The 23,286-nt window shown below is 38.2% G+C and overlaps 1 protein-coding gene across 21 annotated transcripts in view; it reads right to left on the bottom strand.

Annotated features, from left to right (window-relative positions):
- MEF2C (myocyte enhancer factor 2C) overlaps nucleotides 1-23,286 on the bottom strand; it is a 157,103-nt gene that overhangs the window by 79,622 nt on the left and 54,195 nt on the right. For 14 of the 21 annotated variants that reach the window (XM_030567804.1, XM_030567803.1, XM_030567818.1 and 11 more), the window contains one exon: nucleotides 4,527-4,723. In XM_030567804.1, the coding sequence (XP_030423664.1) occupies nucleotides 4,527-4,580 (54 nt within the window). In that variant the 5' untranslated portion in view covers nucleotides 4,581-4,723. Of the gene's footprint in view, nucleotides 1-4,526; nucleotides 4,724-7,414; nucleotides 7,479-8,232; nucleotides 8,320-23,286 lie in introns of those variants that run through there. The other 7 variants (XM_030567808.1, XM_030567809.1, XM_030567814.1 and 4 more) reach the window with 5 other exon arrangements.

The raw sequence follows: 23,286 nt of genomic DNA, 5'->3' as shown, positions 1-23,286 counted from the left end.
ACCATTTCACCTTTCTCTATGGGACACCGGTGCAACTAAAAATGGCCCTCGCTACAACTGATTGAAATGTTTCAAATTTCAAAATTTGAAAAATAAATGGGGGGAAATTTAAACAAAATGTTTGGAAAATATCCTTTGCCTCCCATATTACAATCAATTGTAGAGCTAGTTGATTTGGGGGTGGGGGGGCTTTGAAATAAACAAACAAAAATATAAAAAATATCTATGTTTTTGCTACACCCTCCCCCCCTTTTTCTAGCCCTTATCTTGACAACCCTCAAAAATCTGATTCGCTGGCTAGTCTCTGTTGGAACTTATGGTCCAAAGTCAGAGAACAAGGCTGATATTGGTGGCTACCACCTCAACTGATGGTGCCACAGAATCTGAGCATGCAGATAACCCTTACTGGCCTCCCAGTTGCTAGGACTGCTATAGTAGCAAGCCCACGGCAGAGTTCCAACCATCAGCCATGAGGCTGCGACGTATTTTTATTCTTCATCTCTCTGGTCTAAAGCATAGTGAAAAGGCTTGTGAGAAATGGCCCTGGCCAAATGCAATGGGTTCCCTAACTGGGATAAATCTGGGGCCATCCAGGGAAGGAGAAGACTTGTTTTACTCTCCTTCTCTCACTGTGCACCAATGTGAGGGCCAAGCAGAACCTGGCCCCCTGCCAGCACCCATCAAACAAAATTCAATGTATGCTTCCCCATGATTACAGGACTTGAGGTGGCCCTCACTGAAGTCAATGGCAAAACTCCCATTGACTGTAATAGTTCAAGATCATGCCTCTGAGTAATTTGTATTAATTTTTCTTCAACTATTGAAAGATTTAATTGTTCCAACTGTTTCAAGAAAAGCACAGATCATATACCCATGTTACACTTCTCTCCTCCTTTGCAGACAGAAACAAATGCCTGTTAACAGCACTCCTGATCATTTCTCATTCCCTCAATATTTATCTAGAATTTATTATCAAACATTTAATGAAGAAAGGTACTGATCACACTGGCTGCTTCTAACACGCATTCGTTTTAATTTGAGGGTTTTAATTTCCATTTAAGGCCAGATTAGCAATCAAGTATCCAAGTATATCCATTGAGATAACTCTTTTTAGAAAGAGATACTCTTTTACTGCTTGAAGACACCATTTTTGCCTGTTGCAAGCTGCTCACAAAAGCGCTCTTCACAGCACAGGAGACTTCTACTACAGCAAGTAGTTATCTGTTAAACAAACAATTGCCATCTCTATCCCAATGGGGGAAAATCCACTGCTCAATGTCCCCACCTGATTTGTCAGGCAGGGTAAATGTATGGGGGACTGTGGAGAGGAATCATTTTCTCCAGGCCGTGGAGCAACTGCAGAGTCCTCCTGCTGAAGATATTCCAGCCAAATGTCTGAAGAAGACGCAGAGAGCACTTATGGGGCATCCCTGCTTTGGGGAGAGAATCGGAAGGTCTATATATCACTAGGTCCTCTGGCCCTGATACATGCCCTCATGCCTTCCCATGTGTTATGTGCTGCCCTGCAGAGAATTCAGGCACAGCACGATCTGCACATGGGATGAACACTCCACATGTAGCACACTCCCCGACCCTCTGCATCCAACCGTCCTTGCTCAGAACTACACTGAAAATTGCAGTACGACTGACTATATGACAGGTTCAGATAAACAGATTTGGTTTCATCCTGTGTCCCTTGTGAAAATCTTTCCTTATGTTGGGAACAGGCTAAGAGCCCAAATCCATAAACTAGGTGAACAGTCATCACTCATTCAGTAGTAGTCTCATTAGACTAGAATATGGGACTACTTGCATGAGTAAGGTTTGCAGAAATGGGCTCTAACTGTGACTTAAAATAAAAGAATATTAAAAAACTTCTTATAGTTTATGAATTCCCTGTTCTGTGCATCCAAATTAATTTGGTTCCTCTGTTTTCACAAATATAATGGAGTAGTAGAAATCAATATATAGAAGACTTAAAAAAACCATAATGCACAAATGTATACATTAGAAAAATTCAGTGTGCTCAGAAGCTGCAACAGCTGACAGGATGTGAAATATTTTAACAAATACCCATGTTTGTGAAGTAGTACTTCCTGTTCAAATTTTTAAAAGAACAATCAGCAAAGCCAGTGAAAATCCAGTCATACTGAATTGCTAGTAGTACTGCTGGACCTCAGCTGCTTGATTCAAAACCCACTGAAATCAACAGAAATCTTTAGGGCCTGATCCAGGCTCTGGATCAGGCCCTAAATGTAGAAAGGAGAAAAACCAATAGAAACAGTTTACTACTGGAGTTTTCAAAATGTTATTAGCACTGAGACAACAGCATCAAGCCACTTATAGTGTGTGGCAGCTAAAGGATGATATAATTATCCTTCCAGATTTGTTATTAAGTCTGGTTTACCAAAATTATGAAAATAACCAAACACTGGAAAAATAAACCCTTTCGATAGTAATGCTATAGCTGTTAGTCTTCCAGTGCTATGACTAAAAGTGGCTGCAAGATTGCTGATGAAATATATATAAATCGAAGAAAGGCTTTTAGATATTCACTAATTCTGAGAACTGGTGTTAAAAATCTTGGCGTACTACAGTAAACGATTTAAAGATCAAGTATCAGAGGGTAGCCGTGTTAGTCTGGATCTGTAAAAGCAGCAAAGAATCCTGTGGCACCTTATAGACTAACAGACGTTTTGGAGCATGAGCTTTCGTGGGTGAATACCCACTTCCTCAGATGCATGTCATGCATGCATCTGAGGAAGTGGGTATTCACCCACGAAAGCTCATGCTCCAAAACGTCAGTTAGTCTATAAGGTGCCACAGGATTCTTTGCTGATTTAAAGATCTGTATTATTTATTTATTTTAAGTAAATTTTCTCCTTATGAAAGGTGCCAGATTGACTGCACTGGAGAATGAAGTCCTCTATTGGCTTCTCTTAACACATGAAAGTGGATACTAAAGCTACAATATAAATTAATGTTACTAATGGCAAAATTATGTAGCTTTATTTACACCATGTTAATTCAGACATGCTTTGGAAGAAATTGTGGTATCATGGAATTGGCCAGAACAACCAGTGTCTAAATGGTTAATGACACATACAGTTCAATATTTCAACTTTAATTTCAATTTCAAGCTACAGAGCAATTAAAACAAATATGGTGGTTTTATATTGACAGCATTATTGCTTTCTGGCTTGGCCCACAGCAATAAGCAACCTGTAGGGAAAACTGTATCCATTATAAATCCTAGTATTGTTTGCTTTTTAAACTCGATTTTCTGCCACGCAGAGTACAAGGCATACTCATACTACTGCGCTTACAAATTCAATGGAAGACACGCTTGAAAACTAAAATTTTATATCAGTCCTCTACTGGGTTGCTTTTGGATGGTATTATGAGACTTTAAGCCCTAAAGACAACATAATAATTTCCTATCATACAAATTTGCATATACAAAGAAAATAATAAATCAAATATATGTAATTAGTATATTAACATTAACTGAGTACTAAATGCTTTTTGATGTATAGAAAATAATTACAGTAGGGTAATCCTAAATTGTAGCCACACTCTTAATAGGCAATTAGTTATACAGTTCAATAATGTTATGTATTTTATTTCTGGATTTGTGGCCCTTAAATCTTAGTACAATATCTCAGGTACAAATTAAGTATACATTGACAGATTTTAATTCAGGACACTGAATAGTGATACTTTTATTTTTCTTAAAATAGAGAAACATTAATTTTGGCTTATGATCACATTTAACCAGTGGATGTACTGCTGTTAATATCTGTATCAGACTGTCCAGCACATTTAAAAAAAAAATTGGTGACTGACCCTGGCAGACTTATTTCCTGCCAATATCAGTATAGACTCTTTGTTTCATGGTGCATGCAACATACCAGCATTATTAGGTCTTGATTATTATGCCACATTATGCTGTGCAGATCCCTTTTAAAATCCATGTCCAACACACAAGCAACAAAGACTTCAACATATTATGAACAAGTACTTTCCTGTACCATAGATAAGAACTCAGTTGTGCCAAAATGCACATACATGAATCATTTTACACATGTGAGGAGTTTCACTGAGTTCAGTGCGACTCCTCACACAAATAAAGTTGTTCATGTGTACAAGGGTTTGCAGGGTTAGGTGCTATGGCCTGGATCCTGCAAAGACTTGCAGTCATGCTTAACTTTATGCATTGTGCATGAGTCAAAGGGACTGCTCCCAGTGTGTGTACAGTTAAGCACGCACATAAGTCTTTGCAGGATCAGGGCCTATGTCATCAAACTCCTAACTGTAACATATTAATAAACTTCAAAAATATACAAGTCAGACATCTTGATGTTTCCAAAAGCACCTTAGAGATCCATTTATTCATATATTGTGTAACAGAAGAGTAAAATATTTAAAAAAATCTTTATCTTCTTTATTACCAATGCCTTGAGGAAGCCACACCAGCAATATACTATAACATGAAGCTCCAATACACAGTCATTTTTGCTACTCACCTGTCTGTTACGTTCATCCATAATCCTTGTGATCTGAATCTTTTTTCTCCCCATAGTCCCCGTTTTTCTTCTCTCTCTCGTTCCTGAAATTATGTATTTTTTCCTTCTCTTTTCTTCCTTTTTCCCGTTTCCTCAAAACAAATCTCCCTCTTCAGCACTTGCACTACTCAGTTCACAGACCCCTGCATCCGTTCCTGCTAAGCACACAAAAGAAATCAACTCTTACTATAAAACTGATAAAAACTGCCAGCTAAATAGACAAAAGTTACTACAGGGAGTTTACCAAGTGCCCTAAATAGAATCTAGTGTACAACCAAATTATTCTGCAGTTATAAAGTAAATAAGACAATATTAATAGTAGTAAACTGAAAGTTTATTTTCATAGTTATAAATGACCCGACAAATCTTTCAAGAAATGATTAAGATGACTGAAATTAATGTCTCTATAATTGTCATGGATTTAGGTATCTCTATTTCAAAAATATTATTCATTGTGCTAATATGAAAAATTACCTAAATACGAGAGGTAACAAACCTTTCTGTACCTGTGTATGCTAAGTAGGCCAGCTAACTCATTCCTGAAGGGAAAACAATCTTGTGTTTTGACAGCAGGGGTGATAACGCCCCTCATTATGCAAATAGGATGGACCATTATTAAAGTGCTATTTGATATATGCGAAATGTCAGCTAGTTTAAATCTAAATCCTTTAATCTCATTCTTTAAAAAACCTACAGTTAATTCAAGTACTACTTAAAATATTTTAAGAGAAAAGTAGTACTTCTTTATCCCACTACATTTCAAAGTATGTTCTAAACTATCTATCCCACAGGTACGTAACTAGCTAACGTAAATTTTTCCATTTGAGAATATTTGCATAAGGTACTTAATCTATGCAGAACAGAATAATAGGAACAGTTGCTACATAAAGAATGTTTTGAATTAGTATTTTCACATTTCTGATAAGCCCACATATTAGTCCTCTGCACTTTACAAAAACTAGTTGCATTATACAATTTAAAACTGTTACAGTAAATATATAAATATATGACAACACACAGAAAATATTCCAAAAAATGCCAAAAACTTCATGAGTAATTCTAAAGGCTTGTAAAACATTGTTTAACCAAACCAAACCAAACAAAAGAAAAACTTTTCAAAAAGTTCATACACATATTATGTTAAATCAACAATAAAATTAATATAATATAAATATTCCTTTTGTTTCTTATCACCCTTAAGATTTACCATAATTATCAGCTGAGTATGACAGCACAGAGTATTTGTAAATACTTTAAAAAAAATCCCACAATCTAAACAGGATTCAAATAAAAATGATTAGTGCATCACCACTTTTACCTCAGTTCTGTTATACTAACATTATTTCTTCATTTGTCCAAATGTATCAATTTTACAACAAATTGGCATTTTCTTGTTTATTTTAAGCTGGTGCTCTCACAGCCAACTTGATAAATTCCCACAATATGTTATGTAACATTAAGCCGATGTCCTGGCCATTTAATCCATTATTTGGCTCTGATTCAAAGCTACTGAGATAGAAAAGCTGGACATCACTCTGTCTGATCTTCAATTCTCTCTTGATTTTCTTTGTATTTATTTAACTTGAAGCTGTTCAGTATTTTATTAGTTTAAGAAGAGTTGAGATCATAGCTAAAAGATAATCAGCTGTTTAGAATTTTTTAACTAGCTATTATGATATAATCAATTCTGCTGGATTAAACAAGGTATAGATCCTAATATCGCTAATCAATATTATTTTACGGTATATGGCATGCAAGATGGAGTAATTTGTGATGCCATCAAAATAAAGTGCACAAGTATTTCTGCAGCTTTTTTGCGCATTTGAAACAGTTCAGCAATTTTTTTACTACTTAAAATGACAGTTACCAGGCCATATTAACCATAAAAAACTAGATGTGCCAAACAGTGAATTAAAACAAGTTATTTAAAATGTATTTATACAAACTTTTTTCTAAACAAATCTAAGAGCCATGGTCCCATCTGATATTCACTGTTGACAAACAAACCCAGGCTATTTTTAGAAACAGTCTTAAATTTCCTTGGACTGAGTTTCTTTCCTGTTTTTCCCATAGTCTTACCTCCAATACAAAGAGCAAGTTAAAGTGGTGTTTCCCATGCACATACAGGACCCAAAGGAGTCTAACAGGCTTTCTCTGTAATAATAAGCCAATACACTAATCCACAGCAAATGCATATGGAACAATTTCCTTTCCTTTCATTCAACTGAAGCTGGTGGCACTATCGGCTTACACCACTATGCTTGCCTAAGCTCTTATTCATTTCAAGGTGGAAGGTCAGGGTGGACAGATTAGAGAAGTGGTGACAGGGTTAGCGAGGATGAGAGCTGCTTTACAGATCAAGATTCTGAAGCTGAATGAGCGCAGAAAAATCAGTGAATGCTGAAAATCTACTAGGAAGGGCACAGCCAGCTCCTGGTGAAATAACAATATGGTGAGCCCCTCTCCTACATAGTTATCAGGTCCACATTTCAGACCAATCTTTCAAATAACAAAAACTTTTATAGACAGCTCAGAGTACAGAACTCTTAATAATGGCACTACAAACTATTCTTAAAATAGTCACACAATACTTTTTGGGCCAAATTCTGCCCTCAGTTACATGGATGTCAAATTCACTGACTACACCAAATTTACATCAGTGTAACTGGGAGCAAAATTTGTCCCATTGTTTGAAGAAACAATCTATTAGGAAGAAAAAACAAATGCGGAAGATAGCACATTATTTACAGGATGTCTGAGGGAGAAGAAATTATGATAACCCATACATAGATATCTATCTCAAAATTACACAGACATGCAAGAAGTGTTACCCAAAGGCAACAGGTTACCTTTTACTGAATTCACCTGGAGGTGCTTTTTGTTTATTCTCCTGATTGCTTTTTGTTTAGTAACCTAATGACAAATAAAAATTATTGATCTTGTTTAGTGAATTTCTTGCCTTTCTATAATTTGCTATTTTTATTGCAAATACAAATAAATTGTGATATATGGTATTTTGTGCATCTGTCTCTCTATATACATACATATAAATATGCCCACATACACATATATTGTTCTAAACTGTATATTTCACATTTGAGTGTCTGTACACACACTTTACAAACATATATAAAAGCAACTATATCGATGAAGTATAATGTATCTTGAGATGAGTAAATCAGTACATCTGATTCATGGGTCATATCCTTCAAAGGACTGACAACTTTTGTGTCAACCAGAATACAAAGAAATATGGGTATTATCATTTGCCCTCCACCTGCTCTAGGAATTTCAGTAATGCTCACAATACTTTTTCTATATTCCTGCAGGAATACAGTTTATGGTATTACATTTTTAAAGTTCTTGTTAACTGATCAAATTATATTTTCCAAACGCAAATAAAGCACACTAAGTAGAAAACTTGCAAACAGTACAAAACTTAAGCTGTCCTGCAGGCTTTCATTATCCAAAGGGACTTGAAATAATTCCAGAAGCCTCGCTGAAATAACTTTCCACATAAAAGAAACCTTCCAACATAATGACATAGTTACATATAAATAATCTGCATTTTTTTAAAATGTCATAGTTACATGCTGTGGAGTTACAGTCTTCAGCATTTTTTCTCTCTTTTTTGCAAACCCAAACATAAAAAAATCAGACTGCTTACTAAAAAGAGGAACTTCATTTTGGCGGGCTTCTGTTCACTTTATGATTTGGCACAGGCAGAGATAGCTGATGGAAGAGTGATTTGAGCCTCAAAAAAAGGAAAAAGTTGTAAAGGAAAAATGCTGCAGATCATTCAACCACTCCCACCTCTCATTCTGTCTGTCTGTCTGTCTCTCTCTCTCTCTCACACACACACACAAACTCTCCCTTTCCCTCCCTGCAACACAGAAAAATCTTGATAGAATGGCAGGAAACACGCACAGAGTGGTCAGGGAAGGATATGATGTCAGCAACCACGAACAATAAAAGGTGTAAAGGTGCTTCCTTCCCTAAACTGTTCCAGAAGTGCAAAATGGGAACCAAAACTCTCCACTTCCTTCTCCGAACAGTACTGTCTGAATCTGTACGGCTGCAACACCCCAGACAGAGTTCTTTGAACAAGTCACAGAAAGGGTAGTAAGGAGTATCTAAACAGGAGAATCAAAATAGTTATTTTATAAACAAGAAGGTGACCCCAGAAAGATTTAGCTGATTAAAGTTTTCATGGTTTCATCACAAAAGAAACAGACGTGCAATAAAGATTTTTCTCTTTTCTTAGGCAGCATGTTTCTTGAGTAGGCTTATTAGATTAAAAATTTAAAAAACAAGCAAACAAACAAAAACAAACAGAACATCCTGTATATTATGAAAAAAGTAAATAAATGAGAGATGCTGTAAAAAAATCCTTTACCTTTACAGATAAAGGCCTGATTCAAAAGTCCACTGCAATCAATTGGAGTCTTTTCATTGACACAATTTATAAGCTTTGCATCAGGCTCTAAAGGAAGAGCTAAATATACCTATAATACTGAACAATGACTGGTGTCTGAGAAAAATTTGTTTTCTTTAATTAAAATAATGAGCAAACAAACAGACAAAGAAACAAACAGTTAATCCCCAGAAGTCCTTATTCAAACAAAACTCCCACTGAAATTTTACCTGTACAAGGACTGGATGATCAGGCACAATGTACAGATAAATAGAATTATACCATTTAAAAAAGAGATACGCTGGATCAAATAAAGATGCTATTGAATCCCACACCTTGTACTGTTTAGTACTGCAATAAATATAGCACAAGGGCAAAAGTCACTGGGCCAAATTCTGCACTGAGCATATTTGTCTCTGATATAATTCTACCAATGTCAACAGAGATATCACCAGTGGTAAATTTGGCCCTTAAGATTGTATGCGATTGCATGAGTGTAACTGAGGGCAGAATTTGGCTTATTAACAGCAACTTTTTATAACAGAATTACATATTTCATGTCATCATCGTTGCAATATATCTGTGATACAGAAATAGTGCACTCTACTGTATGGTTCATTTGGGCAAGAAGCCATGCAACAAATGAATGAGTCATTTTAAGATTTCAAACATCTGTCCACAACACTCTGATTTAGAAATTGAACATAACCTACATTTATGTGTTTTGATCTTATGGTCAGAATACCACATTAAAAGATGTGAGAGGGAATTCATTCTAATCTGCTAAACTTATCTCAGGAGAGCATGCATTTTTCTACAGGAAGCGTAAAATAAACATTTAAATCATAATAGTCATAACATATGAATACAGACTACTGAAGTTAGCATATGTAAAACTGAAAAAACATTAATCCTGATGCATGGACTAGTGAGTGCAACAATTTTATTGATCCTTTCATTTGTTTATCTTATCTGAGGTAAAATGTCTTTTGTAAAGTAAAACCTAACCAGTTTCAACATATTCTTTACACATCGTTTTGCAAAAAGCTGGCATTAATTTAAAAAAAAAGTGAACTACAGAATGCTAGCTGTGCATTCAGTAAATGGCAAAATAGCCACAAGCTCACTAGCTGCAAAATCAATTCTCTCTCATATTTAGGTGATTCATTATCATTTTAAGAGAAAATTTTAATAATTTATCTAGATATGCTGATTTTACTAATTTTATTACTGACTTTGAAGGCACCTGCTGAATTTATAAGGTTTTCTTACCTAATTAATATTGTCTTTATTTATTTTAAGGGGAGCAGAACATGTCTACTTTATTTTCAACAGTTAAGTCTCCACTTCAAAAGAAATAGTCTAGTTATTATTCTTATTGATGTCTGACTTTACGTCTGATGTGTTCCTGAATATAGCCATGTTGCCTGGAAAATCCCTCCATTTTACTTTAGACTCCTTATCCCTTATATTTTTGTTGCATTATTCCTCTAGCTGAGAGGGAAGCTGAGCTGCTTTCTTCCTGATCAATACTGTTTTAGAGCTTGCCTAGTCAAAAGTTCATAATACAGTCGCGCTTCCCAAGTTCTAAAAATGATGTAACACATCACCACCAAGCTGCCTCGGAAGTAGAGAAGGGCCAAGCCGGAACCTTGACTCTGACCCTTTCAAATGTTTGGGGTGATTTTTGATCCCTGGATCTAAACTGCTCCTCTTGGTTTCATTCCAAGTCAGATGCAAAACTGGAAGGGGTCTATTTTCAGGTGCCAGTATGGGTGTTGCTGAAATCATATGAGATTAGATGTTCATTTTCATCCCATTCTAATAGGATTTGAGCCCAAGATGGTGGAAACAGCATGAGAGGAACTAGTACTGTGAAACTGCTGCCATTTGGGACCGAAAACGTGAAAACAGGTTGCAGGTAATATTAAATCTGGAGTCTGGCCTAAACTTAATCCATGTTGTTACACTGCCTACTGAGCCCAGTCTACTAGGTAGCGCAGCAAGTTTCTAAATTTAGGGACAGATTGTGTTCTAAGGATTGACATGAGAATGGGACCCTCAAATTGTGGATCTCCCTTCTCTGTGCAGAAAGGGATCAGGGGGTTCAGCTATCTCTGTAGCAATTACATTCCTTTCCCTTGGATCCTGTGCAGGGGCTCTGTGTGAATCCAATAATTTGCAACTGGAGGGAGGTGAAATGAACAGGACATTTGCTGGAATGATAGGGTAGAGGTGAGACAGTCTAGGACTGTATTAACATCACTGACGCACATGCACTGTACTGGTTAACCCCCTGAAGAGGTGTCTCAGGGTGGGCACTGTCTGGGGAGTTTCTATCACAGTGGCTGCACTGAAACTGTGCTGCCAGGGAAATGAGGCAAATGGCAGAGAACTGGTACCCCAGAGGATCCTCAAAATCTGAGCAAATCTTGGGAGATCCAGGGGTTCATGAGTGAGAACTCCTGCTTTCTTCCATGGAAGGGCAAATCTTGCACCCACAATGAGGTCCACAAGGGGTCACTGCACAGTTTCCTTCCCCCTCCATTGGTATTTCTCCATAGGGGCACATTATGGTTCCTTTATATTATATATATAATAACTTGTAGTTATCTCATTCAACTTGAAAAGTCTGATTCTTAAGGAACATATTTTGGTGCTATATTAGATCATTTTTTGCATCAAATACACATCTTTTTTAGATGGCTCCTCCACCCACCCACAGTGACACAGAATCTTCTATATCTCTGACTCATCTCTCAGGACCTGATTCTTCACTAACTGTAGTTTTACACCAACATAACACCACTAATTTCTGTGGAGTTACTTCTCAATTATACTAATGTAAGTGAGAGAAGAATCAGATTCAGAACTATGATTGTTCACAGAAAAAGGAATGTTATCCTACATCACAGACCTAAAAGACATAACTTTTATCCAGATATTTTTGTTACTTTTTAACAAACTAAGATACCTGGCATATCTTATATGTGGCACTTCCTTTCTTATCAGAGAACAATCAAACAGAAGACTGTCCCATTCCTTCTTTGTATCCAACTCCAGAAACTTGTCCTTTACCATAGCACCTTGGGGTGCTATGGACTTGCATTCATGAAGAAACGGACGAGGACAAGCCAGACAAAGGTGACAAAGGTGAGGTGACCATAGTACCTGACTCCACTAGTAATGTCAGGTATTAAACTGTGATCTTCCTGAAATATAAAGTAGTCTGCACAATACGGTGGATAATGTGCTGAGATGCTAACTGTTCATTTATTCTATCATCATTGTCATTAACAAGGAAAATCACAAATTGCATTTCATGCATGGCCCTGATAGTTTATTATACAGAAGTGTTAATTTGACAAACGTAGCAGGGGTATAAAAACTATGAAGCTTCCAAAACTCAATTATGACAAGGCAACTATCCCCCTCTTCCCAATGACACAACGGCTGAAAATTCTACATTAAGACTTCCATTCCCAAGGACAAAAGGAGATGAAAAGTATGTCAGGTATTTAATAAAGCTAACAGAAAATACTGCTCTCAAAACACCAGCTCTTAGTTAAATAGGAGTGAGAAATCTGCTTTTGTCTGTGAAAAAGGTTCTTTTTACTATGCAGCTCAGAAATTAGGATAGAAAATCTCTTTTAAACAGGTGAAGTATATACAATTGTAATAACACCTGAAGTCAGGTGTCAGTTCCTTTACAAAACAAAGGGCCAGATTCATTCAGTGACATTGATATAACCATTTGATAATGGAGGATTTTTTAATATCCCATTTAAGCCTTAGGATATGGGCTATTCTCCATGTGTATGTTATTCAGGATCTGCCTCTACTCCTGGGTTTCTGGGTTGCAGCAGGGTACTGTTCCAGAAGGAGGAAGGGTTTTGGGTGCTGAGAGACAGGATAAATAGGTATACTTGGTGGAGTGAGCCCTACACCATCCCTTACCTTCCAAAGCTATCTAGTTCCTCCGCATGACTGGCCTCCTGACATGAGTCACCTCCCCCATCAACAGCTCCTGATATCTCCCTCTGTGTGGGTATCAGCAAAGAGGAGATGCATGAAAAGATCTTGCCAGAAGAGGGGAAAAAACAGCCTGGTGTTGGCAGTGGGGGAAAGCAGAGACATGGATCCAGTGACTAAGAAGCAGTGGACAAGGAGCCTGAGAATGTTGGTCTGCTTTGGGGTGGGGACATCTTCTGGTGCTTTGCATTGGGAGTGTGGCTAAGGGTATTTTGGCGGGTGGGGAAAGGAGGAAGGGAGCAAGCAGCAGCTGTGTGGGTGAGAGGCAGAGGTGGAGAAGCTTAAGACATATGTACTTGTCTTCAGAAACTCAATCTAGAACATTGATCATTACACTTCAGTACTCTAAAGGGTTAAAAGAGATTTACTTGAGATACCTAAGATCCATCTTGAATCAGTTAATTAGCATGCTGCTCAAGCACATCATAGTTCTTATTTAGTCTTGAGAATTACATTAGGTAACTAATTCATACTTTCCATACGAGGATTTGTTCTTCTAATTCGTCATTGAACGGATGTTTAGCAGTTTTCACCTCAAGGCTTGAAGAAGCAAATTTCTACTAGTTCAGAAGGTGTTTACTACAAAGGTAAACCCAACATTGTCTGCAAGAATAAAAGCCACTATCTAGCATCACAGTCTGTCTACAGATCCCCAGCTGTAACCACTCCATTGCACATATAGCTGGTTACTTTTTTTAACCTCCACCCCCTCACCCTCCCAATCCCCGCCCCCCCCAAGCATGTTTGGCAACATCTAATGCAAAAAGTCAGCATCCCTGACAAATATCATCTGAAGACTGATATACAAAATACACTTCATTTGTACAAGGAAATCTTGCTGCTGTGTTACTGCTTTTAGGCCCAGACCTACAAAGTGACTTAGGCATTGCAACACCTAGAAAATCACAGGAACAATACTGTGAACCACAAAGCCTGAGTTAGTTTCCTAAGGTTCTATACAACAAAAGGGGAGAAAGACACCTTAGACAGTAATCCACAAAGGCAGCACACAAGACAGGGAGCCACCTAAGCTAGCCAATGGGACACACCAATGAGGGATGTCTGTGCTAAGCCCTACCCCTCCCTTGGAGATAGGTGCTTCCCTGTACCTTGGATTTAGGCACCTATCTCTGCTCATGATCCATGAATTGGAGGAAGATAGGTGTTCAGACACCTAAGTCATGTATAGGGCCCTCCCACCCAAAAAGCAAAAGGCCAGAGAGTGAAGGAGAACCTTCCTTATAACCGGTAGCTTAGTACTTACCTAGGATGTGAGAGAAATTTAGTTGAAGTCCCCCTTCCTCCCAAGGGGAAAAATGGATTTGAAGAGAGATCCGCTGCCTCTCAGAGCCATTCTAATTCCTTCACTTGCCCAATTAATATTTTCATTATAGTGCAAAGATTGAGGGAAACCCAACATCAGAATAGCCCAAAGCCCAGTGGGTAAAGCACACACTTGAGAGCCAGCTAATCCCTGTTTAAATTCATTCTCCCCTTCCAGGAAGGGGAGAGAGGGGCAGGGGACTTGAGACAGATCCTAGAGAAGTACAATAACCACTGTGCTAAAGATTATATGGGCGATCACACACCCCCACACACTTTGTGTAAACTCATCTGAGGGACCTGATCCAGTAGGTAGCCTCTAAGTTCACTTAATGGATCAGATCCTCATATGAAATTAAGGCAGCTGAACGTCTATTCCCAGTTTGAGAATTGCTCTGGGGCTTAGATGGACACCTAGCATAAGGCAATAGTGTACAGCTCAGGAGGGAAATAGGCACCCAGGAGCCTCAAATGAAGCTGCAGTATGCATGCTGAGAGGCAAAAACTTTGGTCCTGAGCAAAGTTAGGGGCTATGGGGTTAGGTTGCATCCAAGCAGTTCTGTGGATCACAGAAGTGCCTAAAAATGGGATATAGGTGCCTAAGTACCTTTGTGGATTTCATCCTTAGTAACCAAGTGTAGTTTGTTTGCCAATTTCCATTCCATCTGGAAAGAGAATATTTTTCTTAATGGATCATCGTCAACATTGTTCATTTTATTATCATCATAGCAATAAGCTGAACAAAAACAAAACAAAATCAATAAAAAGATACATTAGCTAATCTTTTTTGTGGCCTTGAATGTACATTATGTTTACTCAGAAAAAAGCACTTTTATAATCATATTGATATACAAAGTCATTTCTGATAAAATAGCCTTAGAAACAGAAAACTGCAGTAAAGCTGAAAGGCAGCACAGTATAGAAGAGCATGCTCAAGGCTCACAGGCAGTCACTCCTGACTTCTAATCTTGCAACTGCCACTAATAAATTAAGTCATCTTGGAATTTGCTTTCAGTTTCCCATCCATAAAATGGGGATAATACCCACCTACCTTATACAAGTGTTCTGAGGAATAATTAGTTAATTTGAATATTTGTCATAAGCTACAGATATGCTTAATATAATTAATAAATAGGTTCTGCAATTTTCCTCTGGCACAGATAATGAAAAAAAGCATGAATATATGAAGTTGCTCCCTAAGCTAAAGCAGATAGCAAAAGTTTAATAGTCACAATCTCTAGTCCCAATCATTTAAGATAAAGTTTCTAATTATATTACTTGTCAAAAGCATTTAGATACATACACTATTCTAGCAAAATAACCCTACATGTTAATATGTATCCTCTCAAAATAAAGATATTTGACAGTACTGTCATACATGGCCCAATATGGTACATAGCACATTCATCAATTTCCTGTTTCTCTCTCTCTCTCTCTCTTACAGCATCCTTATCAACCTAATTAAAGCTTTGTTCACTTGAAACCTCAGATGACAATTTATTTAACTCTATCCCACTGTGGTCTTTTTATAAAGAGAATTAAATTTGATCTTCTGACAGCAATTATTAACTGATCCCAACTGGCCCCAATTAAGACACATGGCTCACAGGCCTCAAAATCCAATAAAATGCCAAGTCCTCTCTTTCACTTGTACATCTTTCTTTACCTTGCTTTATTTTCTTAAAGCCAATTAAGCTAGTCTTATCAAGTGGAACTGAATGCTATTGTGTAGACTAACTCAAGACACAATGTATCAATTTACAGTGCAGACACACTAAGGTATTGACAAGAATTCTGAAGTCATATCCTTCTAAGTCTTCCCTGTTTCACTTAGATTCCAGCAAAGAGAAATCCTTAAATGTATTCACTTGTGCTGCATATGACCTACATAGCACTTCCTTTAAAACACTGTATATATTTAAACAACACTGACGAAAGGAAACTATTTAATAGCCATAACATAATTTTTAGATTGTTTACAATGCTATTACAAGAACACTTTCCTCATTTCAATATTTTCCCCTCAGATATCATCTTAATTTCACAGCTTCAAAGGAACATGGTGCTTATGAATAACTTCTGAAATTAACCTTTTTACCCTTAATTTCTGCTCTAATTTTTTCACATATGTTCAGTAGTAAGTTGTGAAGCAATGTTCCCATGCCTTCACATAAATGCAGGTAGCCCCAGGATTTGGAACTCATTGATTGTGTGCCACCCCAGGGAAAGGGCTAAATTATAACCAGCCTCATGAGACTGAAGTAGCTTCTATTCACATCTGGCTCTCCTTATTTTAAACTCTAACACCTGCCTCGAAATTTAACTTTCGCTTTGAAGAAGAAATAGGACAGATTTATCTACAGCCATTTGCTTTAGGTCAAGGCTGAACCATGTGATGTTCTGCTAAATTAATTGCAATGCAATTGACATAGTTTGACACAGTTTTTAAAAGGATGATGTTCAAATCACTTAATGACTAGATTTCTTTCCCTCTGTATTCATGTATTCTTGTATTTCTCCACATGTAACATACTGTGGATGATAACCTATCAACATGCAACAAATGTTGTATGTTGCAATGCTTGTAATGAATGAATTATCAAAAACTAATAGTACACCTCTACCCCAATATAATGCTGTCCTTGGGAGCCAAAAAAAACACTGCATTATAGGTGAAACCATGTTATATCAAACTTGCTTTGATCTGCCGGAGTCTGCAGCCTCTCCCCCTCCCTGCCCCCGGAGCGCTGCTTTACCGTGTTATATCTGAATTTGTGATGTATCGGGTCACGTTATATCGGGGTAGCGGTGTATTGTCAAATTGTGCCATCACAGTAGTATGTAAAAACTAAAAAAAGCTCAGAGCAAGACTGGTTCCATATCTTTTTAACTCATTAACCATGCTGGAAAATGTGTTTTCTATTTGTTATTCTTTTCATCACATGCTTAACAAATGTAATCACAATAGTACTTAGACATGAAGAAGATACAAAGACACTGAAATTGCAATGCAATCTTTCATTTACTGGTAGGAAGATGTGCAAGGTTATGCAAAACATAATCAGACATATGTTTCCTCTCCAGAAGGGAAACACAGTTTTCTTAGTGAAAAATCACAAAATAGATACAGTACTTCCCAGTTTTCTAAAAATAAAACAAATCTCAACCCTTGATCTAGTAAATGCAATTGATCAGAAAATAAAATATACTGACTTTAAAACACAGGTACCACTTATGCTCCCACAAATTTTACATGACCCCAATAAATGTTAACTGTAACATACAGAATGAATAATGATTGAGTCTTCATTTCAACCAACTGCACTCAAGTTTCAGTAGAATCAAAACAGATTCTGAATGTATTGTGCTGTAAACGATTTCTCATTGTATTCTGATAATCTTATATAAAGACATGATGTTAATTTTAGAACATACTTCTGCTAAAAAGGGCAAACCCAGAAACAGATTTAGTGCAAAGAGTTGAAAATATCCTGTGGAAAAAAATCTGTAGAGAAATCAGACCAACCCAAATCCTGCCATTACTCAGCACTGCAGTGACGTGCAGATGTTTGTAGTGGTTTGAGGAGCCAGTGGGGGCTGGAAATTCTACGTACTCGACTTCAACATGATTGCAATTGAACCTCATCAAAGTAAGAGTTCATAATTTGTCACAGAAAACAGCCAATTAACATATGTTAGCAAAAAGCTCCGTAAAGATAATATATGATTTAATACCCAATGCAGCTGTTGGAAATCAAAATTCTGCATTTTTAAAAAGCAGCTATCAGGCTGGGCTTCACAATATTTAAACTGATAATGGCTACTATATTTAAAAAATATGAAAAACATAATCATAGTATTTCTTCCAGGTTTGGGGTTACAGCTAGGGCAATCTGGGTACTGAAGCACTATTTACTATTCTTATGTAGTGCTGTAAATAGTTAAGACCTTTGCCAAAACACAGCAGTTATTTTGTTTTAGTGCTATTTTAAAATACAGACCTTCATTGTGAGTGAGGTGGCCTTCAGTGATGCACTTTGTTGTCAAGACATTCCTCTGAAAACACAGCGTGTCCTTTATCTTTACAAAAATACAGTTCTGTGAAACTGCACTGCTGCCTCAGGGCCAGGATTGTGATCTCAGTTACACCACAGCAACTCCAGAGTAACTCTACTCAACAGATAAAGTTATTCTGTAGCTACACTGTTGAAAATGAGATAAGAATCTGGCCCTCAGCTATCGTTAAAATAAAGATATGCACAACATAAAACAAAACGTGTGTTTTGAATGTGTGTATATGTGTGGGAAGTGGAGCTTAGTGCTTTGCTAACACTTTTTACACTGATGGTGATGTAACTGACCCCTAAACCGCTTCTTGATAAATCTCCATTCTAGGTCCCTTGCATGGCTAAACCTTTAGAGTCACAGGCTTTATGGCCAGAAGGTACCACCAGAACATCCAGTCTGATCTCCTGCATATCACAGATACTAACACCACTCAGCACCCACACACTAAACCCAACAAACGAAATTAGGCCAAAATATTACAGCCCACTAGACCATTCTGGGCTATGGGCACAGAATAGGAGGGACTGATGTGGACAAGTGCCTGAAACCCCCACAGTGTCAGGGATATGATTAAATCAGAGATACCCAGATAATCCTGGCAAGTGATCTACACACAATACTGTGGAGGAAGGCAACCCCTCCCTCCAGGTCACTGCCAATCTGACCTTGTGGAATACTCCTTCCTGACTCCATATATGGCAATCAGTCAGACCCTGAGCATGTGAGCAAGGACTAGCCAGCCAAGCACCTCAGAGTGAGAATACTTGGTGCCACCTCAGAGCCCTGGCCCTCTCCATCCAATGTCCCATCTCCAGCCATGTCCACCCCTGATGCTCCAGCAGAAGCAGAGGTGGAAAAAGAAACAAACCCACCAGAAGACACTGGGGAGATGAGGTGGGGAGTCCTGCCTGACCCCTGTAGGTGTCCAGCTGAATGATTAGCATGTTATTTTTTTTTAAAAAGTCAGATATTTTTTCTTTTATAATGTTTAGATCACTATGTACCAATCAATAGCCTCAGTAATTTTAAAATAATCTATTTTACCTAGTTTGTTTGTTTGTTTGTATGTGTGTGTGAAGACATAGTATTGTAAAGGGAAATGTTTCCTCACTTTCTTTCTGAAAGAAATCCAATAAAGACAAAGTTTTTAGTTAATTCATTTTAAAATGTGGTTTTAATTTTCAGTAAAAAAAACCCCCAAAAATCTCAAGTTGATTAAAACAGTAAAATTGATAGAATGGAAATACAGTGCTGTCCACAAAAATAGAATGGGCTTGAGAGTGGTCTATTTTCCCACTGAAACACTGAAGATTCATCAGTGCAGCATCTTTTAATGCTAGAGTGTGTAATGTGTGTGCAGTGTTCTTCACTCATCATGGGAAGATCAGACTCTTAAAACATTGCTTATTGCGCTGGGGCTCAACCATCTGTTACAACTAAATCCTTGCTTCTTAGGTCCCGATTAGAGAGACTTCTGCTCATGCTTAACTTTACACACTGAGAAGTCACTTAAAGCCAAGCATGTGTGTACGTTTTTTTTGAGAGCAGGATCTAAAATTGCTCAACATTTCTGCCTTTTCTTGCATTGGCCAAGTTCTAATCCCATTTATATGGTGTAAAATTTACTAACATCCTCTACAGTGCTTTATTACATTAAACTTAGGCAGGAATGAAACATTACACATATACTTTTTATTAAAATAGCTTGAATAATCTTTGGGTTATGCTGTTTTTTTCCCTCAACTCAAGGGTGTGTTCACAGACTCTTAGTAACATTTTTGATTAAGATATCAGCAATAGATGAAAATCCCAAAGCTCTTCTGCAGTTGAAACAGTCACATGTCTTTGACAGTCCCCAACTAATGACAGTAAACTCTGTAGCCTCTAGCTAAATAGATTAATTTCCATTCTGGAACGAATAGACAAAAAGACCGGACAGAACACATTAATACTAACAGCATCATTACAGCTAATAACGAAAACACAATTCTGCCCCTCGAGTTTTTTTGAAACAGAAATAATAAAATTCAAGGTGCAATTCAAGTAGTGCTTTATAAATGGTAAAATAAACAAAAGTCAGACAAATACTATGGTTTTTTTTTTCCATTATATTTCCTCTGACAATTTCTTGTGCAACCACACTACAAGGTTGAGAGAACTCAGCTTCAAATTTGCTCTTTATTCTTGAAAATCAGATTGCTTAATAAAATTGCTACCAACCCTAAGAACAGAGTATCAAAAAGCAAAGTGTTACTCATACCAAGGAAATACTGTCTGACAGAGTGATTTCCTATTCTGTAAAGTTAACTTTTCTTTCTGTGTAGCTATAATCAGAGACCTTTACAATGAAACCAAGAACAAATAAAAGTAAATTTCAATCCATTGCCTTTAAGGAACATGTTTTCCAAGAATGAAGATAACCAGATTGGAGGTGTTGTTTAGTTATCATAATATCTCAAGATGAGAAATCTACATCATGGTCTTCTTTACTTCAGAGTAACAAATTCTATAAAATCAAGTACTTTAAACATGTTCATTTTCCTATCTATTCTTGTTTTAGGCCTTATATTAGGGCCTAATTCAGTGACAATTCAGATCATTCAGTGATGACCTCTGCTAACGAGTGCCACTTATGGCACATTATAACCTAATTCAGGAAGAAGTTTATAGTTCTTTCTCCAATTATTTTAATAATTAGTTTCTCAAGTTTGAAAACAGGGTCCCTAAGTTAGGGTATCCAATTCTGTGCCATTTGCCTAATGATGTACCTATGCAAGTCAATGTCAATTTTACCAGTGACTTCAATGGGAGTAGGCTCAAGGTCTTGGATGCTGAAACTAAATAGACATTTGGGTGCTGAAGGGCCAATTTGAATGTCCAAAAGCACCCTTATGTAGATTCTTGTAGTTTCTCCAGAGTCTTGAGGGTTTATAAGGTTGATTTTTTTTTTCATGGAAGAGGTGGTTTTGGAGTTTTGCAGAAGAAAAGCAGACAAGAGGGTGCAGAGCTTATTATTCCATCTGGGCCTGGTCTACACTACGCGTTTATACCAAATTTAGCAGTGTTCAACTGATTTAACCCTGCACCCGTCCATACAACGAGGCCTTTTATATCGATATAAAGGGCTCTTTAAACCAGTTTCTGTACTCCTCCCCAACGAGAGGAGTAGCGCTGAAATCGGTATTGCCATGTCGGATTAGGGTTAGTGTGGCTGGAAATTGACGATATTGACCTCCGGGCGGTATCCCACAGTGCACCATTGTGACCACTCTGGAAAGCAATCTGAACTTGGATGCACTGGCCAGGTAGACAGGAAAAGCCCCGCGAACTTTTGAATTTCATTTCCTGTTTGCCCAGTGTGGAGCTCTGATCAGCACAGGTGGCGATGCAGTCCTAATCCAAAAAGAGCTCCAGCATGGACCGTACGGGAGATACTGGATCTGATCGCTGTATGGGGAGATAAATCTGTTCTATCAGAGCTCTGTTACAGAAGATGAAATGATAAAGCATTTAAAAAAATCTCCAGGCTATGATAGACAGAGGCCACAGTGCTGCGTGACAAGCGTAACAGAAAGCCAAAGAATCAAATGACGCTCATGGAGGAAGAGAGGGGGGACTTGAGGACTCCAGCTATCCCACAGTCCCTGCAGTCTCAGAAAAGCATTTGCATTCTCGGCTGAGTTCCCAATGCCAGTAGGGTCAAAAATATTGTCCCGGGTGGTTCAGGGTATATCTCGTCAATTTACCACCCCTCCCCCCCGTGAAAGAAAAGGGAAAAAAATTGTTTCTTGCCATTTTTCAATGTCACCGTATGTCCACTGCACGCTGCTGGTAGATGCAGTGCTGTGGCGCTGAACAGTAGCATCCCCTCCCCTTCCTTTCCTGATGGAAGACGGTACAAAATGGTGGAAAACCGTCATCATCTCGTGAGTGCTCCTGGCTGGCCTTGGTGAGGTTGGCTGGGGGCGCCTGGGTAAAAATGGGAATGACTCCCTATCATTCCTGGCAGACAGTGCAAAATGCTGGGTAACCATCCTCATCATAGCAGCTGGAGCCTGAGCTCCATCAGCCCGCCCACCTTTCGTGTCTAAAGAAAAGATTCTGTACTCTCTGGACTATCATAGCAGCTAGAGGCTGCCTCCCCCTCATTTTATCTCGCTAAAAAGTCAGTGTTTCTTATTCCTGCATTCTTTATTACTTCCTCACACAAATGGAGGGACACTGCCATAGTAGCCCAGGAGGGGTGTGGGAGGAGGGAAGCAACAGGTGGGGTTGTTGCAGGGGCACCCCCTAGAATGGCATGCAGCTCATCATTTCTGCAGGATCTCTGGGGCTCTGATCCGGAGCGGCTGTGCTCTCTGGCTCTCTAGTAGACTTGTCTCATATTCTGGGCAGGACAGACTCTATTTTTAGACAAAACATAAAAAAGGGAATGACCTGGAGAGTCATTTCCATTTTTGTCCATGCGCCCCCGGCCGACCTCAGCGAGGCCAGCCAGAAGCACCCATGACAGCAGCAGACGGTACAAAATGATTGATAACTGTCATCACCACTTTCCAATTGCAAATGGTACAAAATGATTGATAACTGTCATCTCATCGCCAGTTTACAATGGTAGATGGTCCAATAGGGATGGTAAACATCTCTGCTACCTTGCAAAGGCAAATGAATGCTGCTGTGTAGCACTGCAGTACTGCCTCTGTCAGCAGCATCCAGTACACATACGGTGACAGTGACAAAAGGCAAAATGGGCGCCATGGTTGCCATGCTATGGCGTCTGCCAGCGCAATCCAGGGAAAAAGGGCGCGAAATGATTGTCTGCCGTTGCTTTCATGGAGGAAGGATTGAGTGATGACATTTACCCAGAATCACCCGTGACACTGT

This window comes from Gopherus evgoodei, chromosome 6 (assembly GCF_007399415.2).
Source record: "Gopherus evgoodei ecotype Sinaloan lineage chromosome 6, rGopEvg1_v1.p, whole genome shotgun sequence".
In the NCBI taxonomy this organism is placed as follows: domain Eukaryota; kingdom Metazoa; phylum Chordata; order Testudines; family Testudinidae; genus Gopherus; species Gopherus evgoodei.
The sequence above is the reverse complement of the archived record's forward strand: the minus strand, read 5'-3'. Positions and strand labels throughout refer to the sequence as shown.